General features: G+C 37.4%; 1 protein-coding gene and 1 long non-coding RNA gene across 22 annotated transcripts in view; one reads left to right on the plus strand and one right to left on the minus strand.

Annotated features, from left to right (window-relative positions):
• Positions 1-24,886, plus strand: part of dlg1b (discs large MAGUK scaffold protein 1b) — a 127,547-nt gene that overhangs the window by 36,864 nt on the left and 65,797 nt on the right. For 18 of the 21 annotated variants that reach the window (XM_082173952.1, XM_082173963.1, XM_082173971.1 and 15 more), the window contains one exon: positions 22,701-22,868. In XM_082173952.1, coding sequence (XP_082030078.1) covers positions 22,701-22,868 — 168 coding nt within the window. Of the gene's footprint in view, positions 1-8,690; positions 10,392-22,700; positions 22,869-24,886 lie in introns of those variants that run through there. The other 3 variants (XM_082173955.1, XM_082173965.1, XM_082173968.1) reach the window with 3 other exon arrangements.
• LOC309501852 overlaps positions 1-24,886 on the minus strand; it is a 109,664-nt gene that overhangs the window by 15,360 nt on the left and 69,418 nt on the right. The window lies entirely within an intron of this gene.

Here is a 24,886-nt window from a genome sequence, read left to right on the forward strand (position 1 = left end):
TTAGAAAATGAAATCATAACCGACCACCCCTTTAAGTGACTCAGCTTTTTTTGTTTAAGTCGCTGGCCAAATCTTCGCCAATTAGTTGTAAACGGCGAGTCACTGTTCTGCGTGATAAACTCATTTGTTCAAATGTATTTTTGCTTTCTGGGCACAAGAGACTTGCAGTCTCTACCATGCATTCTTTCAAAAATCCCCTTCGGAGAAAGGCGGCTGGCCTTTGCTAATTTGAATTAGCAGCAAATAACTTCCCTTGGTGCTTGACTGAATAATAGTCGTAAAATATTTAGCTGAACCTGTAAATTGGCTGCTAACTTCTGAGCAGTATCCGTCCTTTCCTGCGCTTACTGGTTGCTAGCGTAGTCAGCGTGCTTTGTGGAAAAGTGCCGGCTGATATTGCATTCTTTGAAAACCACAAAGGTTTTTTGGCAAATAAGACATACTGCCTTTGATCGGACTTCGGTGAAAAAATATTTAGCTGTCCACTCTCCATTAACCCTCTGGGGACCAAGCTGTTTTTGGGGCCCTTGAGATGTTCTGACATGCTCTGACATTTGTGCTTTTTTCAGTTATTTATAAACATGTTAATGGCAAAGGTGTAAATTCACTCTATATAGCACAAACAGGCCTACCATAATATGCGAGCAACATGTATGTAGATGTTTGTATTTTTAAGAGAATAATGTTTATGCGTGGTTATTTAAAAAAAATAAAAATGAAAGTTGCTGAAATAAGACCACAAAACTCATACAAAATATGTGCCCACAAGACTTTTGACTAATGGATGTTTTCTCTTGGAGTTCTAGCTTCAAAATTATGTGAAAATAGTCTTGCTTTATCGTTCACAAAAAAAAAATACATTGATTTAAATGGTGTAAAACAGGTTTTGCTTGGAAAGCCAATATGCGAGGGGGAGGAGTAGTTTACACCTTAGATTACCCAGTCCCACCCACTCTGCATAATGACTCTGCATAATTAGCCATTCATTCAGGTGTGACACTGACTGAGCCACAATGCAAGGACAAAATAGCCTATATATTTAGAAGAAGACTTATATTGACCATTTAAGATTTTGCTTACATCTATCTTGTAAATATGTTTTGCTATTTTATTAAAAAGGTTACAATTACAACAATAATTACAATTTCAGCAATATTTCTGCAAAAAAAGTACTCTTTCTTTGTAAAAAAAAAAAAAAAAGATTATAGGCCTACATTTTATCATATGTATTCATTAGTTTGAATATAGCCAACATTGGAACATCTTAGTCTATGACTTTATTTTTGACAAAATAGTATTTTATATATATGAGCAGAAAAGCTTATTTGATGTGACAGTATATTCTACAGTAAAAACTGTACCCAAATCTAGTCAACAAAATGTTGTCTTTCATACTTCGCCTGACTGTAACGCAGTAACTGTAACTGTAAAAGCAGTTTATTCTTTCACACACAGACGCGCGATTCATATTTAGGCTAAACAGTCTTTACAAATATGTACCCTTCATTCATCTCACAGAAACGCTATTCATATTATAGAAACGCCATTCATCTTTTTGTTTACATAAGCCTACAACGTTATTCCATAACGTTATTCCACATTAACACTTGAGAAAGGATAACTTAGCCTACCTCACTCCTCAGCGGGATCTGCTCCTCATATCAGCACGGAAAATTTTCTCCATAAGGTAGGCTATATTATGCCTCTTTGTTTACAGCTGATGTGGGGGCGTTTCACAGACTGAAATGGTTCTCAGAATTTGCGTTTGAATAGCACGCGCTCTCCGGGGCGTGGTCAAATTACTTTTGAATGGCTCCTAATGAGCTCGACTGGAGTCGCTCTCTTTTTATACAGATTACAGAAGCTGATAATATTTGTTTTTTATATAAATTACTTCATTTAAAAGCTGCGATCTCAAGCTTTATGCCCGTGGGTCTGTTTGCCTGTTTGACTGAATTTTCGCGGAGTTATAGATAATTTTCGAACGCGTTTCAAATGGGAGTTTACTGACAGAGAGAAGGCAGAAATAGCATCATGTTAGTTTTTCTTTATTTGTCAAAAAGCAAAACACTTTATTTGTATTGTGAGTATACAGAAAAAAAATTGAAACTGAACAGGATCGATTGATGTATTACACGAAAATGAAAGATCAAAATTAACAGAGCATTTTGTGTTTATTTTTCATTGCTAAAAAAAAAAACGAGCAAAACGCGCGGGCGCGTTTTTGGTCCCCAGAGGGTTAACCCTCTGAGGTCTGAGGGGTTTTTGGGGTCCTTGAGATGTTCTGACATGCCCTGACATTTGTACTTTTTTCAGTTGCTTATAAACATATTAATGGCAAAGGTATAATTACACTCTATTTAGCACAAACAGGGCTACATAATATGTGATCAACATGCATGTACATGTTTGTATTTTTGAGAGAATAATGTTTATGCATGGTTATTGAAAAAACTAAAAACTAAAGTTTCTGAAATAAGGCGACAAAACACATACTAAATATGTGACAATAAGACTTTTGACTAATTGATGTCGTTGCCTAGAGTTTTTTCTTCAAAATGATGTGAAAATCATCCTGCCCTTATCATTCACATAACACAATATATTGATTTAAATCTTGTAAAACACTTTTTGTTTGTAAAGGCAAGGGGCGTCAACCATTCAACAGCATCATGCATATGTAGTGGTTCACACCTGAGGAGACAATGGGGCATACTTAATGAGCCATTCATTCAGGTGTGTCACCTATAGCCACAAGAAAGAATGCAAGAGCAATATATATATATATATATATATATATATATATATATATATATATATATATATATATATATATATATATATATATATTGGTTCACAGTTGGAAGCATGTCAAATTTTTTTTTCACAAATTTTGCTTGCAAATTGTATAATATCCAAGGAAAACATGTCTAGTAATTGTGCAGTTAATTCTCATACTGTATTTTCAGTTTTGGAATATGTATCCTCTCCCCAAATTTGTCAATAATAAAACACAATAAAAATTATTTAAAGAGAAGGCTTATATTTACCTTTTAAAATTTGTTTACATCTACCTTGTAAATATATTTTTTTTATTAAAAAGGTTACAATTACAACAACAATTGAAGTGTAATCTTTCTTTGTAAAAACTAAAGTATACATTTTATCATACATATTTCAAAGTTAAGGATTCATTACTTCGAATATAGCCTACATTGACAAAACATACTATATTTAACATATTAGCAAAAATTGGCAAACAAAAGCTTATTTGAGGTGGCAGATATTTTACAGTAAAAATGTGTAATCTATCCAAAACTAATCAACGTAATGTTGTCTTTCATTTGTCTGTAACATAGGTCTTTCGTTTTTATTATAAGGAATATAAATGTTAATTTGCAGTTTAATACGTTGCTTATACAAATACATTTTATTTCAACACATTTCAGTCGATTTTTACTCAGTATAGCAAAATAGTTTGCTAAAAGCAGATCATTCATTCACACACAGAAACGCAAGTTTTTTGCGAGTTGTGGTAAACAGCGCATCTCTGACGTTCATTCATTCACACAGAAACGCGATTTACTTGAGAATGAAAAAAAACGTACTACAGTATTCCATCCGTTGCTCCTCGAAATACCAGCACTTCTGAGGTACGTTTTCCATTATTATTATTCCTCACAGCGCTGCGAGAGAGTGTAGACAAGTATCTGATCTGAATAAACTTGATGTGTTTTCTCGAGCTGATATGTGGGCGTTCACAGTTTGTATGGGATCGTCTCAGTCATTTGCGTTTGAATAGCGCGCGCTCTCCGTGGGCGGGGCCGATTAAAACGTAATGAGCTGAGATAAGCTCGACTGGAATCGCTCTCTTTTAATACAGATTTCACAAGATGAGCATATTTGTTTTTTATATAAATTACTTCATTTAAAAGAAGAGAATTCAAGCTTCATGCCTGTGTGTCTGTATGCCTGTTTGACTGAGTATTCGCTGAGTTATTGTTCATTTTCGGACGCGTTTCAGAATAGACTTCACTGGCAGAGAGAAGGCAGAACTCGCTTCGTGTTTATTTTTCTTTATTTGGCAAAAAGCACAACACTTTGTTTTTATTGTGAGTATACACAAAAATAATACACATTTAACAGAATCGATTGATGTATGAAACTCCTATGGAAAATCAAAGTCAACAGAGTATTTATGAGTTTCTTTTACACTGATAAAAAAAAGCGAGCTGGTATCGCCGGCGATACAGCCGACCTCAGGGGGTTAAAAACTCTGCACTCACGGTCCACTTTTATTTTCTTTGGTCCTCTCGTTGTTAAAGGAAACTGTAAGATTTGCATGTTTTTTAAAACATTTTGTCAGTGATTCTAAATCAAGACAAGGATACTAAATTATTTTTAGCAATGTAATGTAAAATTACAAATAGTAGGGATGCACCGAATATTCGGCCACCGAAAATTTTCGGCCGAAAATGGCCCAAAAGTGCATTTTCGGTTTTCGGCCGAAAGACTTTTATCACCGAAACAATACGGCCGAAATGTTGTGATGACGCAAACAGCAGATACCGCGACCTGCACGTGCTTGTCTGAAGCAACATATCTGCGGTGTGGACGTATTTCAATATATCTGAGAGTGACCCACGGACAGCGATTTTCAAAACACAGACATCCCAAGTCTTCCGGAAGTTCCGGGAGTCTCCCGCGTATTGATAGCGACTCCCTGATGCCCGCAAATTAGTTTAAATCTCCCGGAATCGCGAGCGAGCATGAGCGCGCAGACGTAGCGCGCGCGCGCGGCAGAGAGAGGGAGCGAGAGACCTTGCGTGTACCAGAGCAGCCGTCATTTATCAGAGGTGTGTGTGTTTACCTTGGCTGTTTATGGTTTTTGCAACTCACGTCCATGAGCATATAGCTGCAGATATTATTATGGGCTATGGCAGTATTGACCTAAATGCACTTTGTTTTTATGAGAGAACATTTCATTTTTAAACCTTTCTGCAGGCCAGTAGGCTTTTACATTATTATTTAATGTACACATGAGTGTGGTCAAGTTAAACATTTAATTTTATACTTTGCAATGTGCTAAATAAATATTTGCATAAAATTTTAATTGATTTATTCTTTGAAACTTTAATATTAATTTATGCAATGCCTTGATTATAGTAAAGTTAGTACACAGGCATAGCCATAAATGCAATGGTACTAATAATTGGCATAATTTATTTCGGTGTTTCGGTTTTCGGCTTTAGTTTCCTCTTTTTCGGTTTTCGGTTTCGGCCAAGAATTTTCATTTCGGTGCATCCCTAACAAATAGGGCTTTCACGATAACGGCAATATTGTAGTACTGCAATATTGACAAGCCAACCGCAGAGGAATGCAAGCAACCGCATAAGGCTATGCCCTTCTTGTTTTTCACTTCAAGCATGTGTATTGAATGTTAATTAATGTTAATAAATTAATAATGATGATAATTCCACCAACTGGTTTTTTTACTTAAGACTGTGTACCATTGTTATTTGTACAGAGGCTCTGTAGGTTTGCACTAAACAAGCCTAAACAGACAGTGAGTGAGAGAGAGAGATCGACTGAGTGCGAGCGATTACCTGCGTCTGTCCTTCTTCAGGTCAAACCATATATTTGTGAAAAAAAAAGAAGAAGTTTGCCGCAAAAACAAACATTTGTGCTGGTTTAGTGTTTCAGAGTTTGAACATTAGTTTTTTGATTGTGTGATGTCACTTCTCCACCTCACGTTGTTCAAATCGCTCGAAACCGGTGCCATTCGTTTTGTGCTCTGTTTGTGCCGTTAAAACAAACACTGTAACTATTTTCCTTCCTCAGATACAACAAATATAATTCGGGAGCTTTGATGTCACTCTCCATCCCATTTAGTCTAAATCACACAAAACCGGTATCCTTCATTATGAACAAAATGAACTGGAGAGGGGGAAGCTTTCCTTTGCTTTGTTTGCCAGAGAAGTGGTGTGTGTATCATGGGAGTTTGAATGGGATGGAAGACTCCTCTCATGAGACCTGTTCAGTGCAGATGCTGGCACCTCCACAGAGACTACTTAAATGTCTTTACTGCTCTCAGATCTGCTCACAAACAGATTCATTGTGAGAACAGTCATGGGATTTGTTGCCCCACATGCCCCACGGTCTGGGGATCATAGCGGTTCTTTGTGTGTGTATATATGCTTTACCAGTTTAAAGTTAGAAATAATGAATTGCTTATTCACTCTAAACCATCCTCAAAATGAAAAAAGCAGGGTTGGCAAAGAGAAATTCTTGTGATTAAAAAATAATTTGTGGCATAAGACTCTTTTTGACCATCGCCCGGACGGTTGTAGTTTTGAAATCATTTTGTTCTGGGCCAGTTGGCATATCTACGCTTCTTTTTCCACTGTGGTGATACAAATTCAGGATTAGAACGTGCATTACCTCAGTGACACACGAGCTGGCGAGTTGCACTTTGGAGGATGATCTCGTCATCCGGGCTGGGACCGGTTTGTAATTGAACCGTTACTGAACCATGCTCAGATGGGAATGCAACTGGAACTGTTCATCATCATGCTTGGAAAAGCGTTCTTAAGTCAGGTCTTAAGTCAACATTGTGCCCATTTCAGTTGCATTTGACTGAAAATTACTGCATGTGACTGAACAAATATTTAGACTAAACTCCTGTTGTGCAGTCCAGATGCATTTTGGGAGTTGTTGATTAATTCCAGCTGTGATCAGCTAGTTTTCATGCCTTCAGTCAACAGAGCAAGAGTAAAAAAGTTATCTGCGATGAACAACACTTCAGAGTTTGTAATTATTCTTGTGAAACAGGTTAACTGCTTTTGTTTGTTAAGCTTCTGTTGTTTGTTTTCTGGTAAATAAACTGAAAATATTACATTTCATGGGGTAAAAACGTCACCAAAATAAAAACAAAATGCGACCACAATTGCAAAAATGCCCCTGAATGGGTTCTTTCCTTAATATGTATAAAATAGTTAAGCAACATCACACAAGCAAGACTTCTAATTCTGCTTGTAACTGTCATGCTCCAAAGAAACACAGAGTCCACTTTTTCTGAACTTGTTTGATTGCTTTGAAGTTATAATTTAAATTCTTCACATATAAAACATTTACACCCGCCCCCTGTTCGAATCTGCCAAGATTTTCTGCTTAAGCACAGCATGCTTGACACCATCAAATTACAGGGAAACAAGACAGAGAAATCTACCCTGAGATACAGTGAGAGTGTTATCAGTATGAATGATCTGCTGGATTACATTTCTAAACTGCTGGTTAGTTTGGTCACTGGACACTTTAGGTAAGGCTTTTGTATTCATTTGCTTCCCTCTCCTGGTTTTGTATGGCATTACATACGAAAACCCCAAATCAATGGATAAAATTAATTGACGTGAAGAAAGGCTTGTCCAGCGTCTTCTGAAGGTGGTTGTACATAATGTACTTGCATGTTTCTAACAGCAATCAAAGGAGAGCAGATCAACTACTTTTTCCTCTTAGTTAGAATCTCTTGTGTCAACTGATAAAACATGCTCACCTTTGTGAAATAGAGATAATAGTAGAGTGTATGCAAGCACAAACTCGTAGCATTAGATCCATGAGCTATAGATCTAGTCCACAGGGTGGAGCTGTGCGCATTTATTTCAGGCTTCCCAAAGAGGTTTGCAATTATGACAAATCCTTGATTAGGTTGGTGATATTACTCACCTTTACTCAAAAAAGAACTTGATTAAAAATAAATGGCTTTGAATAAAAGTTTAATTATCAAGCCTGTTGTGTCTCATTGTTGGGCTAGTGGTGAGAATTGTGCTAAATTATGTTTCTCAGGAAGTACTTGCATGCTCATTAGAAGGAAATTATATTATGTCATTGTTTGTAATGAAGCAGACCCCCTGGTAACAGTCTGAACAATCTTGACCACAGTAACAGCCCAAATATTCTTTTAAGAAAAATAACTGTAAACTTGCCACAATACCCAGCTTTACTCTTGATTCATAGCTAAAATTATGAGTAGCGTTTAGCCACCCCAGCTACCCGAATAAATGTATAATTTGGTCAGTTCAAAATACAAGCTCTTGTTCCAGGGGTTTAGATGTTGCTTTTTCAATCAATACAGATGGTACTTTTTTTTTTAAATGTACTCAAAGAAATTGATAAATTGTTAAGTGCCACAGATGAAAAAATTTAAATTTTCAAACTTTCTCAGATCAGGTTGATACGACTCTTTGCTATCTGCTTATTAGCAGTTGTGGAGCTCTACACTGATAAAAATGATTTTGTGGTGAAGTAAATACTACAGAAAAAAACTATGTAATTTACATGAAAAAGTTAGTTCAGGCAAGAATAAAAAATAAAAAAAGTAAATTCTATATTAGTACTTAATTCAAATGTAGAAATGTAAATATCAACGTTATAAAAATAAGTAAAATTACGTAACTTTTCTGATACTGGTGATCCCATCATGCACTGGGCCTTGAATAATTAATGAGGTTGATTTTACACTGTTTTACAGCTGTATTTACACTGTTTTATCGTTTTATCCTAATCTTAAGTTATCAAAAATTTTATTTCTTGTTTTTTTGTAGCTGCCAGTACTAAATTAAGCTGCAATTTGGAATATGCCATTAATAATGGGGGGTAAATGACACAACTCTCCAAGAGAACATAAAGAGAACGGCAGGATCTGAGTCACACTTGGACAGTGAGGAACACCGACAACCAAAATAACATAAAATAGGAGTCATTTACACTTTTGGTACTATTGGCTTGGAGCCCTTTGACATTTGCACAAAATGTAAATGCGCATGAGAGAAGAAACTGAAATATCTTAGGGAAACCAATAAGATGGCACAACAAATTGTGCTTTTGTTTATTACAATATTATTTTGCTTTGAATTTAGTCTTGGATATTTGCGCTGACAGATCATAGCACATGTATGCGCACGTTACTTACGAACATGATCTCATTAGCTGTAAGGATTGGATTAGTGTGTATGGCAGTATTTTGCTACATCCCTCTTAGCTTGACTGCTGATTTAAAATGTTCCTAAAGCAAAGTCAAAGCCTGATCTTTGTCATTGCAGACCATCCCCCATGTTACTGCCCCTTTTTGGCCAATGACCCGAGCGGTTTGTCCTGTCTGACCGTTCCACGGACATCATAATCAAACCTTATACAATGGGAAAAATAGACTAGAGTAAAGCTTAAGAGGTTCTCTGAGTGACCCTGTCATGGACCACTTTCTCCATCGTATGGATTCCTTCAAGAAATGGCACCATTCTCAGAAGGTCATAGCCACACTGTCCAGTCAGCTGCCAATGACATTCTGTCGTCTTATTGGCCAGTCTCCGAGCTCCCCCTCCCCCTGCCCCTTTTCTCTCCTCCGTGTAAACGTGCAGGAAGTCTCTCCATTATTGCTCCTCCTCCGCCATGTGAGGCTGTGCTCCCCGAGGATGTTCATTTTCTGTTCCTCTATCTCACTGGTAACTGCTTTAGCTTTTTTCCTTCCCCTCAATGTATCGGGTGACGTAGAGCACCCACGCTGAGGATGAGACAGAGAGAGACTCAACCCAACTCCTGTCTGACGGAGCCCATGTGACAAACCCCACGCTCTACAACAGCTTTACCCTCCCCTCCCTCCCCTCACATCTCTCCTCCTCTTCCCCTCATTCTCTTCACAACTCACTGCGTTGTGTTCACTGTGGCGTTCTCCACCTCTCTGTTGGGAAAGAGGTGCTTGTCTGGTGTCTTGTGTGATGGAGAAGATTTAACCAGAAAACCTGAAAGCTGTACTTCACGCATGCACGCACTCTCTCGCACACGGCATGGCTCCAGCGAGGCCTTTGTGTAAACATCTACTCTGTGACTGACAGCCGTGAGGTCGCTGGTCAGAAAAGGAGAAGGACGGACCGTGGAAGACCGGTAAGAAGGTGCAGGGACAGATTCTTCATTGCAAGCAAGTGAAGCAGAAGAAGAAAGGCACTGAGAGACAGCGGAAAACAGTGGTGACGGAGAGGGGGGCGTGTGGAAAACTCGCTGGATGAAGGAAGCAGACTGGCTGTCCCTTCCCTGGCGTGATGGAGTGAGACGAGGAATGAGGGTGGATGGTGAGAGCGGGCAGCAGCAGCAGCAGTGGAGGGGCAGGAGGAGGAGGCGGTGCGGGGGGAGGTGGTGGAGCAGGAGGTGGCCGGAGAGGCAGGAGCAAGTGTCGCTTGCGGAGGCGAGTTTCTGGCTCTTCGCTGGCCGAGCGGCTCAGCTGCCATAGCAGCGAGAAAATGTCGCCCAGCATCAAGAAGTTGGACTGTTTCTCGCCCATGCTGTGCCACTGCAAAGTGGCCTGTACGAATAGCACCATCTCGCTCATGTTTGGATGCAAGGTGGGTGGCGGAGCTCTCTGCTCTGTTTCTCAGGTTTGCTTTAAGGTAGAGATAGAGGACAGACTGTGAGAATCTGTCCAGCATGTGCATCCAGGTGTAGCCAAGTGTTGCTGCCAAAATTTTATCTCTAAGGCACATACAATCAACTTGGTGAGAATAAGTGTTGTCTTAAAGATCCAGCATACACCAAAGTAGAGATATTCCCATGGAGAGCTGACACAAAACATGTCCATGGACTTTATATGAAATTTATATGAATGTATAAGGGAAGGTACAAACATTAGGTTATTTTTTTTAAAGATTTTATTTATTTTTGGCTTTTGCCTTTTATTTATAGGATAGTTGCGTAAAGAAATAAAAGTTGGAGAAGTGGGATCAGGGCATGCCCAAAGTCGGACCTGGGTCCTTGTGAGCCGACAGGTCTTATACGTTACATACATGTGTACCTTTTTGTACTCACCAGTGTATATTAACATGAGTTATAAAACCTGTATGCATATATATAAATAAATAAAACAACCCAATTTTGTTTAAAACCGTTTTAGATAGAATGTACCGTGTCACACGACATACAAACTTTCATAATGTGTTTTATGTTAACTAGCAGCATGTTTAGAAGTATCAGTGCATAAGTCAAGGGTGTCTTTCCTCTATTCACAGCTTTCTCTTTTAATCAGCCATTGGCTTATCTCTGCTCTGACTATAGTTAACACTCTGCTCTCCAGTAATAACTCTCTCTACACTGATGAAGATTGCACACATTTCATTGTGTTAGCTCAGGGTAAAGCTTGCTTGTGCCTAATGAGTGTCACAGTAATGCGTTAGCTCTGGCATTACCAGAGCACAAGAAACTCCTGATCAAACTCTTACAGAATCTCATGTATGAAACATCTAGATTTTTATACTGAATTATTCAGAACAGTGTGATCATGAAATTGTAGGTAACATAGTTTTATAAAAGTGACTATGGTGAATTGATTTGGATTAGTGTCATATGTTCTCATTATTTTTTAACTCTCAAGCCTATGAAGACACAATTAATTCAAATGATAAAGTCGTCAGTCACTCAATAAACCGTCAGAAGTCATTGGGATAGGCAGTGTTTAACTAGTGCCCTTTGGCCTCTGGCATGATTACTGCCTGTATGGTGCCGTATGGCGTCTTATGCCACCTCGAACCGTGGCATTAACTTCTCAAATCCTTGATGCACAGCCCATAGGATTACATTCCATCTGCTTTGCTCGTGATTGACATTCAATTGGAATTCGTTGTCAGTTGTTAAAAAATTGTGAATTCTTGAGGGGCAAACCTCAAAATACTACAAGATTATTGTGAACTTTTATTACAAGAACTTCACCATAATTAAATTGACCAGGCCAAAATTGTTTCAATCTCAACCATTCCTGAAATTTCTAAATTGTGAAAACAGTGCTGAACCATACATATGACAGGACTTCAGACTGACATTTGAGAGCAGTAGCACGGTGCCACTAAGTTCTCCACCAGCTCCTGATTTGGTCAGGTTCGGGGGACTTTTAATCATAAAGTTATTATTTTAATAATACAATTTATATTGTTTTGCATCAATAAGTGCAGTAACTAATATGTTTATTTCTTTGAAATGCACATTTGACAGTAACACACTGAGCTTGAGTTGAGATAGAGATCAAATTTACTTTTATTAACATTGAACAACAGTAACATGTACAAATCTAAATTTTATTTTATTTATTTAAATTTTTGGTTGTAACGTTACATTTAAATTGGATAATATTTAGAGCTTTAAAGTGCTGGAAAAATTGTGAAGCACTTGAAAGTGCCTGAAATTTCACTCTCAAAAGGTTGTACGAACCCATAAATGAATAATGTAAAAACACTATTTCTGCCACAATACCATGGTTACAATATAAACAGTATATTTTAATTCTGTATGAATTAAATATATACCGATTCTTATTAAAGCTACAAAAGTGATTCAGCCAAGAGCAGTGAGTGATTTTCTCTTTGTCTTTTGTTCATGACCACAGTTATTGTAAGCCGTTGCGATATGCATATCGCAATATATACATTTGCGATGTTTCTATTATTTTGATATATTGTGCGGCCCTAATTCCCACTTTGAGAATTTAAGTACTTGTAAATATTCTGTTGGTTCAAGTCAAACATGGAAATTATGTTTTTAGGTGTAATATGTAAGTAATGACTGTTTAAAATGACTCAAAGCATTTCTCTGATTAAACTAGAGGGGAAAACGGCAGTGTGACAGTGATGTATGAGGGAGCCTATGCTGGCTGTTGGACTGCTGCTTGTGTAAATACTAATTTCTTAGTCAATCGTCCTTTTGTTCCAGAACACGCCTGCTGAATATACAGCTTCTATTTTTAGTTTCTTAACAAACATGGGAGGTTATGATGGCTTTGGTAGGCTTCCTTTCTCTTTTGCTCTCTGTTTCTGCCACGCTCCATTGATTTAATGATAAGTCAGGCTATATATCCCAATTTGTGAGCAGCGCAACACCACGTTAACACAGTTAAGTTAGAGGTGCACATACGCTTTTCACCAGCTTCTCTGGTCTACTGCTTGCAAAGTTCTCCTTGCAATCTTTGCCTTTAAAAGGCCTTGTTTGATTTGAAAGAGTAGTGGCTGAGCAGAGGAGCTTATTCTGCTCACTGGATTGCCAGCTCAGTTTTAGCATCTGATCACACAGATAATTGCCCAAATGCCATGTCATGTCACCCCAATTTTTGTTGGTAGAACCGTTTCTGATGATTGTCCTCTGGCACTGGAGCCAATGGCTTGTGTGAGGATTTAGTTACAGGCGATGTAAAGCATTACCATTCGGTCACCCTGTAATAACAGTAGGACAGCACTTATCTTGCTGGTTAATGCATTTAGACAGATGTGGAGCTGAGGCTCATTATGCAATTGTTACAAGAAATTATACATTCAAACATGTATATTTAATTGTAGCTCCTGGTTATGTGTGTTTATAGTGGTATTTATTTTTTATTAGCAGAATATGAAATGGCATTCACAGATATGTGCATTTAAATTTTACATCATCCATGTTCAAATGGATCCAATCTGCCCCCTTATTGTTCCTGTACTGGATGCTTCCCTGTATTAATAAGGAGAAAAGAAGAGGCTGTTTACTAGAGTATTTCATCCTAATCCTTAAGGATAAGCTTATGTTCTAGTGAGTGGGATGTTGACAGTGTAATTTTGACAAGACCTCTGAGGCACATGTGAACCAGTTCTGACACTAACTGTAACTTAACTTTTTTCAGAGATTGCAAACTTATAAATGATGCAAGGAAAAAGAAACTACAGATTCTTAAGTTCTTTGTCTTTGTCTTTATGAAATCTTTTGACACATTTTTAAGAAACCCTAAAAGCTTAAAACGGCTCTTAAAAATAATTTATCCTGCTTGTCAACTTGACTTTTAGTCTTTTACATTTTTTTCACATTTAATGTCAAATTAATATATTATTTGAAAAGTTTATATCTGGAGCATAGAACAAAATCATTTCATTTTACCTCAGATTTTCATTTTCTCATGGCAGGTTCAGAGAAATGTCCACTTGGAAGATGAGCAAGGTGAGGGAGTATTTTGGAAGCCTACTAAAACTCTTCAGTTTTTTTCTGTTATGTCAAACTAGTAGGCTATATAACAATTAAGCTTGTGTAAGACTGGAAAAACTGGAAGAACTGTTTGAGGAACGACCACTCCTCGTAGACAAAGGACCTTGCTGGAAATTAACATTTGAACTCCCCCTTGTGCACTATCGAGACGAAAGTCTCACCTCCGAGTAATCCTAATCTACATTTCATTCCCTCATCCCTCACCCTCTCTCTCTCATGCTAAGATCACCTGAATTCACCCAAGAATATATATAGTGTAATGTGAATGATTATCATTGAGTATTATACATGTTTACTATCATTTGAAATGTCTCAGAGCGACTGGTACAAATGTCTCATTTCCAAATAAGTAAAACAAAAGATCATAAGGTTTTTAAGAGTTTAGAGATAACTGGCATGGATGGTTGGTCTCTAGACAAATGGTCTCCTACCCCGAAAAAGTGTCAACTCTGAATGCAAATTACCATTTTTAGCATATGTTTCTATGTGAAAGAGGTTCTGTCTATATAATGGAATGCAGCAAAGGGTTCGGGGCCTTCTGTACTTCAGATTAGCCCGTGAGGCTGAGAGTGGCCGAGACTCTCAGCCTCATGTATTTCTTAAATGTCGGGTTCGCATCTCTTCTCTTTAATCCAGAGCTTTTGATGTTTTGTATTGATTATCTTTGAATTGATTATGTAATTGGCATGATACATTTACCTGACATAATAAATTGTTACATTTGATTATTCTAACTGACTTTGACATTATTCTCATTAAAGAGATAAAAAGAATAGTCAAACATTTGCTCACATTTAATGATGCACAGATATAATTAAAACTTTTTCATTTATGGAGTCAGATGAAATAACGAGAGAATACATATGAGAAAATGTATTGCATTTAATCAAAAATACTTTGCCACGAGAAAAGACATTAACGCGTAAAGACCTTCCGCACTTGTCAGATGCCGGACTTTGGGCTGATCGAGCACGAGCTTACACTTGCTTATAGGCTTGTTATAATATAAATATATATATATATACACACACACAAATATTTACATTATGTATATAAATGCCATCATACCTGACCCTGTGAGCAGTCCATGATCAGACTTTTTTTATTTTTTATTTATTTTTTTATTTAAATAGGAGTGTTATCTAAGGCAACTATTATGTTTGCTCATACTTGAGAGGTTATTGATTGCACAACCCCTTGTTCTAAGTATTAAACATAGGCACAAAACTTGTCCCGCAGTGATAGTGCCATGTTAATAAATGGTAATTCAAAACTTTTCTTCACATCAGATTTAAACTTGTGGGTAAAACATTTAATCTTACTGACAAATTGCCACATAAAGCAGGTTATTGCAGTGTGTGTGTGTTCTCATTTGAAGCTGTGAATGTTGGCACAGTGTGCAGAGGTGGAAATTGGGGTCAGTTTGGATTCCAGTCTGCCGTGGTGAAGTATCAGGTGTATCCCAGGAAAGCTCCAGATTGAATAGAGAGCTTCCTACCTTAGTCACAAAGGACCATGACTCAATAGTGAGTGGTCGTGGTTGCCAGGAGACCCTCCTCCTCATGTGCTCATGAGGGAAGACTGTGAGCTCTCGTCTTCTATCATGTGCTTCCTCCCACATGCTCCACACACCGAACACCTACAAATCAATCTCAATGATAGCAATTCTTTATTCCGGTCTTGCTGACATTTCCATTTATGGTTTTTAGAGAGGATTACATAACATGGCAGTATTGTTAGGGAAACACGAAACATCCCAGACTGCGGCCAGATAAAGAAATGGCTACATCCTTAGATACCTTTGACTTTTTGTTAAGGCTTAGGGCCAATCCCAATTCTACCCCTTACCCCTTCACTTACCCCTTCCCCTCTGTTTTGCGTGTGCACGTGAAGGGGTAGGGCTGTCTCAATTCTCTTTTGGTTGGAGGGGTAAGGGGAAGGGCCAGATAGCCCTTGAAACGAAGATTTTTCGGGACCACACTTCAAACGAAGGGGTATGAGAAATGTACCTGCATACACCGGCTACAGAGGCAACATGACTGCCAATAATCATTTTCTTTGTCACATTCAATCTTGTGTTCATATTTACGGTCATGTTCTTCAAAGAAACAGTTGCAAAAAAATCGTTAAAGTTCGTTAACAATATGACGCGTGTAAAAAGCAAAAGTTTGAAGCGAAGTGGACGCGCGAATGAGGCGAATTCGCGTCCACCGCGCCGCACTAAACGCCTCATTCGCGCCGCAAGACCTCCAGACGCGTGTAAACATTGAAATCACTCGCGCCAGACGCTCTATTCGCGTTTGGTGTGAACGCAGCTTTTAGGCGTCGAAGATATCGTCATCTCCGTTTTTTTCTGCAAACTTCAGAAGAAAAATACAAAAAATAGCTGTAACTCACGCAAGACTACAGCTGACGATGGCATCTTGGAAGTTTGTGATAAACATTGGCGCATCTCCTGTGACGTAGGCGCTAGCGACGATGTATAATGACATGTAACGGTGTAGTAGTGGTGTCCCATTTCTTAGGGGAATATTTTCACCCCTACGCCTTGCCACTCTGTTTCAAGGGGCAAGGGGTAAGGGTTAGGGGTAGGCGAAGGGGTATAAAATAGAATTGGGATTGGGCCTTAGTTTCAGTGTATTGTGTAATTCGATCACTCGCTGTCAGTTCAACAACAACACACCAGTTATAGGTAGTTGAGAAGTGTTTAGAGGGATTGTTTCCATCCAAAATAACTCAATATGTTGCTTTATAGTGATATAGGTAATTTACAGTTAAACTATTAAAATATGACCTCACTGGATTTTATGAACATGTACTACCGTAATCTTAAAAGTACCGTTTACAGAACAAATACAATAAAGTCCTTTCCAACTTAGATGCCAAGGATCCCCTTCCTAAATTATAAAGACAGTATATTTCCATGCATAACAATTTATTTGTACTGTATGAGAATATAAAGAATGAAAACACAGAGATGAGAAACAATGTTGCATAAAAATGTGAAATAATATTCTTAAATTACATAATTGACTTACAATTTCAATGTCCTGAAGCCAAAGCAAATGATTTAAACAAATGATAAAGAGAAACATGTTCTCTCAGTTCAAATTTATTTCTACAGGCACATTAAGTTATAATTACTGTTAAACATTAGGGCTAACTTGTATGTTCTGTTTCTATTCAGTTATAGTGTTTCTGTGTGCCTCATTTCTTCAATCAGTTTGGGAGCAAGGCACTTGTGTGTCATAATGAAACCGATTGGAACGCACTTGGAGAAGGGAGCAATGAAAGAGTCAAGACCACGTATTTTCCTCATTAGCTTCACTTTAACACGAAAAAGTTAGTCAACGACAATAGGAATATCTTATTGTTGTTAATAGTACATTTATAATAAAGTTTTTAAAATCTGCTCTTAAACAAAGCAATTTACACATTTCTTACCTCTGACACTTTTTTAAAACATATGAAATGCATGGCGAAAATGTAATACTGTAGATCACAACAAAACAAAACAACTTGTATTATTCTGTTTATACATTAACTTCAACTCTCACGCCATACCTAGATTATTCACTTCGTGAAGGGATTCACCTGCGTTTGGAACATCCCTACAAATGGCGTCCCCGTTCTGAAGTGCCCTTCATCCGTGCTTTGTCTCCATAATCATTCATTAAGTTAAGTAGGTGTCTTGTGTGCTGTTAACGATCTCAGTGTGTACTCTCAGTTCATTCTGTTCTGTTCAAAGCAGTTAAAATATCAGAATTCAATAAATGTGATGCAGTATTTACATAAAGTATTCTATTAAACATTTAATATCTTAAGTTAACATTTAAAGTTTGTCAAACCTAAAAATACATTTTGAATTGGATTGTCCCATTGAATTGCCTTGATGAGCGCAGATTTTATTCATGCTTTCATGCATTTCGGACTGAAACAAGAAGTCAGGGTGTGCAAAATTATGAAAGAATTTTGATAATTGAAAAATTTAGATTTAATATGAAACTGTTACTATTAGGGATGACAATTTACACAAATTCCCATGATCGATTGTCGTTTAAATTAACGATCAATTAATTGATTAATCATAGTTTTAATACTGCTGTATGTGTCTACTTCAGTGGCTTATAGCCAACAGCATGGTAGGGTCTGCTGTTCAAAGCGCCATGTTCCTCACCAAATGAATGAGAGGTTTTTAGTTTTTTTTATTTTAAATTTTAAATTGAGTAGATGTGATTGATCATTTAATTAAATTCATTATTTAATAATAAAATATAACGATTAATACAACGTGTCACCAATGCCACCTCAGATGCGTGCTCAGAATGTGTAACTGCTGTTGTGGATGCGCTTTACTGTAACAACGCGCTGAAACACGGCAACTAAACTCAATGAATTCACAACGTTTTATTACAATAGTGTTCTCTTTATTATGTTATGTAATATGACAGTCCCAATCATAGTTATTATTAGTCGTGCATTGTTGTTTGAGCTGCATGCGCTGAAGCTGAAGATGATCAACGGCATGCTTTACTACAGCGTTAATTCTTAACCAAATGCATCCTATATGAGATAAATCAGGTATAGATAGGCCTACACAAAATAAACCATATAGAAAATAGTAAATGTGTGAACAATTGAATTGACCAGCATAGGGGAGACTTCAGATTCTAGAGAGCATTTGATTGGACAGAAAATCTAAAAAGAAGCAGAAGTGTCGAATGTTTCCATCAAATTTGCAGATCTGTATTGGAGGTAGAGAGAAGCTGCTAATTTTGAATGCTTCTAAATGCGATTTTTCATGGAGACTTTAAAATATCTTTCTGCGAAACCCGTAGTGCACTCTTGCAGCCCCATAGGGGTCCTTCAACTCCAGTTTGAAAACCTGTTTTATTCTATAACAGCTTGTTATTATACATGCATATTTCTGGATACTCACTCAGGTCTATGTTAAATATGTAACTGTATCTCAGTTAAAATATGTAACTGTAATAAATGGACAACACATATTTAAAGGTAGCGTAGGCAATTCACGTCCTCTCAGTCTCGGATTTATGTGTTTATGTGTCAACACTATCAACGCCAAAATTAATCTGCTGCAGTTAAGCTCTTTAAGTTGTTTACGTTCATTATTATTGTAATGTTATGTGCTTTGAGATATGTAGTTTAATGCTGTCTCGTATGACGTGTTCATGCGTTTTGGACGAGGCGTGGCTTTGGAGACGCTCTGAGGGGAGGGGGGGTGGGATCTAATGCTTTGCTCCGAAATTGCCTACACTAGCTTTAATTATTTCTTGACATAAAATCTACTTGGAATTGAGCTTTTGACAATACCATTAACTGAAGGAGAAAGTGATGTATGCGCACGGATTATGCTTAAAAGAATATGAGGACATCTGTCTGATGGATAGATAGATAGATAAAGATGTAGAATGACATGTAAGATGGTTGTCCTGAACATTCATCATTAAATATATTTTCTAAAACATTGTGGATGATGGACATAATTTCCCTTAAGTAAGGTAACTTTACAGTGTGAATTCCCCATTGATCTTTCCTTTAATCTAGCTACTGATTATACACCATGCAAATTCATAAAGCTAAGTGGTTGAACTAGTCCAATGAGGCTTATGTTGGCTTTAAATAAGGCTGCTTGAATCACAGGCTTACTCATGGTGAGAAGTAGTCAGTATCTGATAAACCTGTTGCCATGGCAACTGTGTCCATCCTCCGCCTGTGTGGAAACAGCTCATCAGTTTTCTGTGAAAGCATGTTCCACTGAATGTATTTTAGAGGGAGGGGAACCCATTCATCATCATGTGAAAGCGCTACTGTAGTGCAAGGGAATGGGTTGATAGCAAAGTCCCTTTCATGGAAAGTCTGTGCACTGGGCGGCCATATTTTCTACGCCTCCGAACGCCTCCGTGCAGCTATTTCGGACATCCAAGACCAAGTCCTATCTGTCTGAATAGCGGAATCCTGAAATTTCAAAACCTGCTTTCCGAACTCACAATGAAATAACATATTTCAAATCAGCAACAAAATCTGACATTAAAGGGGTCATCGGATGCAAAATTCACTTTTATATGTTGTTTGCATATAAATGTGTCTTTGCAGTGTGTGGACACATCCACCAAACAATGAAAAAAATCCATTCACTCCTTTTTTTCCCCTTTTTTTTTTATCCTCAAAAAACCTAAACACTCTCAATTTTCAAAATTTTCGGAGCAATATGATGTCATATTACTCATGCTCCGCCCACGACCACTGACGGACTGTCCCGTATTAGCATATTTCCGCCCTCAGCCATTTGTATACTGTCCACCAAGGCAGCGCTTTACGTGTCTTGTGTCGACATGCCCCACGGAAGAGAAGGGTGGGGTGAGCAGTTGCTCATTATCATTTAAAGAGACATGCACCGAAATGGGTCGCTGTGAACAGAGCTGTTTTTGAGGAGGTAAAAAGGGTGTTGATTTACACAACCATTGAGGAATTTTAAGTAATTCTCAAATTCGTAAGTAATAGAAGTGCACCATTTATAGTCTTTGGTTGATAGTCTTCTGTTTTTCTAGAATCAAATGTGGATAATTGTAGTTATTCACAACATTTATGATACTTAAGCTCTCGCTTAAAAAGTATATTTTGTAATGTTGAAATGAGGGAATAAAAATCATTTACTCAATCATTTTGCATTAAAACTGTATTCTTTTTGACTGTTGCTCTACAGTCCAGTCAAGACACTTCATTGCATCTCTACTTTCAGTCAAGGATTTCCATAAATTTCAGGATTAAAGTATCTGCAACCAAATTCCTTTTTCATTCCTTTTGCACCAACTATGATTACTAAAATCTCCTAAAGCCAGTCTTTTTTCATCATCCTCCTAATTTCACATTTTTGATTGTCTGGATATGTCTGGATATCTTAGCTCTGTTACAAAACCTAGACAGATGTCTTGACGTCTAGTTCCTGCATAGACAGCTGTGTTGTGAGGCAACTTCCTAACAATCATAGCACCTCATAAGTGACTGATTTTTAATGCTGAAGCGGAAACTCCACACACAAATCTCCTAAAAAAGAGACTTGACTATTTCTTTCAATAAGTTGGCGTCAGCATGTTGCTAAGCTAACATAAGCATACAATTATATAGTGTACACAGACATTGGGTAAAATAACCATTTAGATTAAACTGAGCTATTTTTCAATATTACATTTACATCTCCGTATTGAAATAAATAAGCTAATTGTATTTTTCTTGTCCAGCATTTTGGATTACATTTTGGGATTGGCTTCTCTGACAAGGCCTAAATAGTCTTCAGAGGCATTCAATAATTAAATTACCTACCTTTTAGGGCTGCTCGATTATGGGAAAAATCATAATCACGATTATTTTGGTCAATATTGAAATCACGATTATGTAACACGATTATTTCACATGACTGGGAACGTGTTGCATTTATTAAAAAGACACGGTAACACTTTACAATAATGTTAATTAGTTAACATTAGTTAATGTATTAACTAACATGAACTAACAATGAGAAAAACATTTGTTACAGTATTTATTAATCTTGTTTAATGCTAGTTAATAAAAATACAGCTGTTCATTGTTTGTTCATGTTAGTTCACAGTGCATTAACTAATGTTAACAAATACAACCTTTCATTTTAATAACGTATTGGTAAATGGTGAAATTAATATTAACTAAGATGCTGTAGAATTATTGTTCATTATTAGTTAAATTTTAACAAAGGTAAGTTAGTTATAATGCTAATTAATGAACCTTATTGTAAAGTGTTACCAAAGACACCTTTCAACAATTCTTAAAAATCGAAATGTGAACATTGATTGTACTTTTTTTTTAACTATTAAAATAAATAATATAACAGATAATACTTCAATGAGTATTTTAATAATTCCCGCAGGTCTACCACTTATAATGCGGGAAATTCCCCACACACATTGATTCACTTTAGCATGTAGATTGTATGAATATCTTAAATGAATCCACACAGATTATAAAATCAAATCAATAATTTTAAAACTTTCTCCGAGACGCAATTTCACAAACCGCGTGAGTGTTCAGCGGCGCTGCGTCTTCTCTCTCTCTCTCTGCCTCTCTGAATGTGCTGGACAAAAGCAAGCGTCGAAACTACACTTTCGCGTTTATGAGTCGGGACATGATGGAATTGTCACTTGTACAATCGGGCCAGCATTGCATCGTAACTAAAGTTTATCATTTTCACTTCTTTTTAAGTCTTATCAGTTTAAACATTCAAGCTGAGAGAGTTTACGGCATCGGGAGGGGCGGATGTGCGCGTGCGCGTGCGCGCGTCATTCAGAACACAAGACAAAATAAGAGCGTTCTTTTAAAACAGAAAATGGCAAAATAATCGTTTTTACTCGATTATACTATTTTGGTGATCGTTGGGAGCAAAAATCGAAATTGAAATTGAAATTCAATTAATTGCACAGCCCTAAAGCAACCTTCATTTCAGAAGCATGCTTACGATGGCTTAAAATTCTGCCTCTGTAGGAAGATTTCAAATAATATTTTTGTGACTACATTATCAATGCAAACCAAGCAGTTTTCAAAGGGGAAAATAAGATCTCAAATCTCTTCTCAAGCATTCATCTTTTCTGACTGGTCACTGTTGTTCTTTACAGAAGTACAGACAACATGACGAAGACACAGGATCTCCACAGGAGCAAAGCTCGCCCCAGTTCACCGATGAGGCTCCTGGGCCAGAGCTGGTCCAAGTGGCCGAGAAGAACCTTTCCCAGATTGAGAACATCCATGGCTATGTGGCACATGCACATATCTCCCCAATGAAGGTAGGCCCTGGTCTTGGAATCTACACTTCCTGATCAGTTCACCTGTTTTAACATGTGCCATGTTGTCTATCACCTCATTGTCCAAATTCTGCCATGCAGTTATAACTGTGTGTGCCTCACTCTTTACATACACAAAACACAAACACACGTTTTAGGTTTTAGAATGGCTTCCCCTTCTTGCATTATTACAAGAAAAAGCCGGACAACCATATTACTGCTACTGCTTTTGTACATTCAGCTGTTTTCGAATAACTTTAACTAAAGCATACAATGAGGCCAGAATGAGAAAATGTTGGGCAAATAGAATGATTTTGCTAGATTGGCTCTTAATCCACCAATGCACTTGGTTCAATGGGATTCTCATTATTGGTGTGCAAAGTGCTTTATAACACAGAGGGGTTTCAGAGCCCACAGGCTCATTGGACATTGATCTAAACCACACCACTAAAGCATATGAAAGACTGGCACAATGGACACAAAGACATGTACCCCCCTTGCTACTTGCTCTTAACTATAGCGTTTGTTGCAGGTATACATAAAACATGGGACACATCTTTAATGTTTTTAGATGTGAGTGGCTTTTAAATGTATTCTATTAGATAATAGCTTTTCTGATTTAAACTTCAGTGGCAATGAAAGTAATAGAGGTCAGAAGTTCAGTTAATTTCTTAAGTTCTTTTGTTCAAAGAATCGATTCAAAATTCATGATTCAACCATATTATTACTCAGAAAAGATCACAGATTTGCCATTTTGCGTGAGTTTAAAATGCTCTAAAAATGTCTTGATATAATAGTTTAGTATGTTTTCAGTTTCTAAAGGAAAGTTTCTGGCAGGTTCCCATTTTGAAAAGTTTGTCTTTTTCGGTGGCTAAAATTTTGGTGCATTACTTAATTAATCTGTAGTAGCTGTTTTGTATGTTTAATGTATGGTTAAAATGAGCATACAAATAAAAATGATTAAATATTCGATCGTAAGAATTATGACATAATTTACACACCCTAATCTGGTTCCGAACCTGAATTAATTACTCAACACTTAATTCTCAGTTATGAAGAAACTTCTGGTCACTCTTTTGCAAAATAATTAATGGAGCTGTTCAGCTCCAAAAAAAGCATGATAAAAGTGGTCTATATTACATACTGATATGTAATTTGTTACTCATTTACATTTTTTGAACAATATAAGGTTGGGTGAATTTAATAGTGTAGAATAGAATTAATTGAGTTTTTCAGCCATTTTGACAGCCCTAGTTCTATAGTGTGTTCAGTCAAATCCATATTACTGAATATTAAGTGTCCCCAACTTAGCAAGCCAAAGGTGACAGTGGAAAGAAACCCAAAATCCTTCTGGTGACAGAACAGAGAAGAAAACCTTTGGAGAAATCAGGCTCAGTCAGGGGACCAGTTCTCCTCCGGCCAAATGAACAAACATTATGTGGCTCCATTCGATTGTGGATTGATATCATTCAAAATATTTTATGTAACTCTTTCTGCTTGAAGATCGGCATACATCACGCCAGAATTTGGTTGGGGGGAAGAGGAACTTTTATATTTGATTTTATATTTGCCACAGTGCATTTATTGTTGGCTTCTTTGAATGTATGTGAAATTGCTCAGCCCTTTATTTTCTCAGAGTGAAGCGCTATCTCTGTGTGCTAATTGGAAGGCAGTAGAGTGACTCTGTCCAGAGAAGGTGAATATACTGTGAGGCAGGAAGTGATATGTTTGTATGAACATTTACTAGGACTCATCCTGCGCCTGTTGTGCTCCAGCGCTCACTTCTGCCTTTAGATTTATGACCCCATGGCAAGCTCCTCCTCAGTCCTGATCAGAGCCTAAGCCAAAAGCATGCACACAACAAACCACACATGAGAAATCACACCTGCCACTTCTCATAACCTTCACTGCTCTCACTTAAACCGGCACCTTTTCTTTCCCCCAGCCCGCCTCGCAATGTGCCATCCATCTCAGACACACCCTCACAATACTGTACAATCCAGCATCTCCTCAGAGACTCT

The sequence above is a fragment of the Leuciscus leuciscus genome (assembly GCF_965113295.1).
Source record: "Leuciscus leuciscus genome assembly, chromosome: 6".
Lineage (NCBI taxonomy): Eukaryota > Metazoa > Chordata > Actinopteri > Cypriniformes > Leuciscidae > Leuciscus > Leuciscus leuciscus.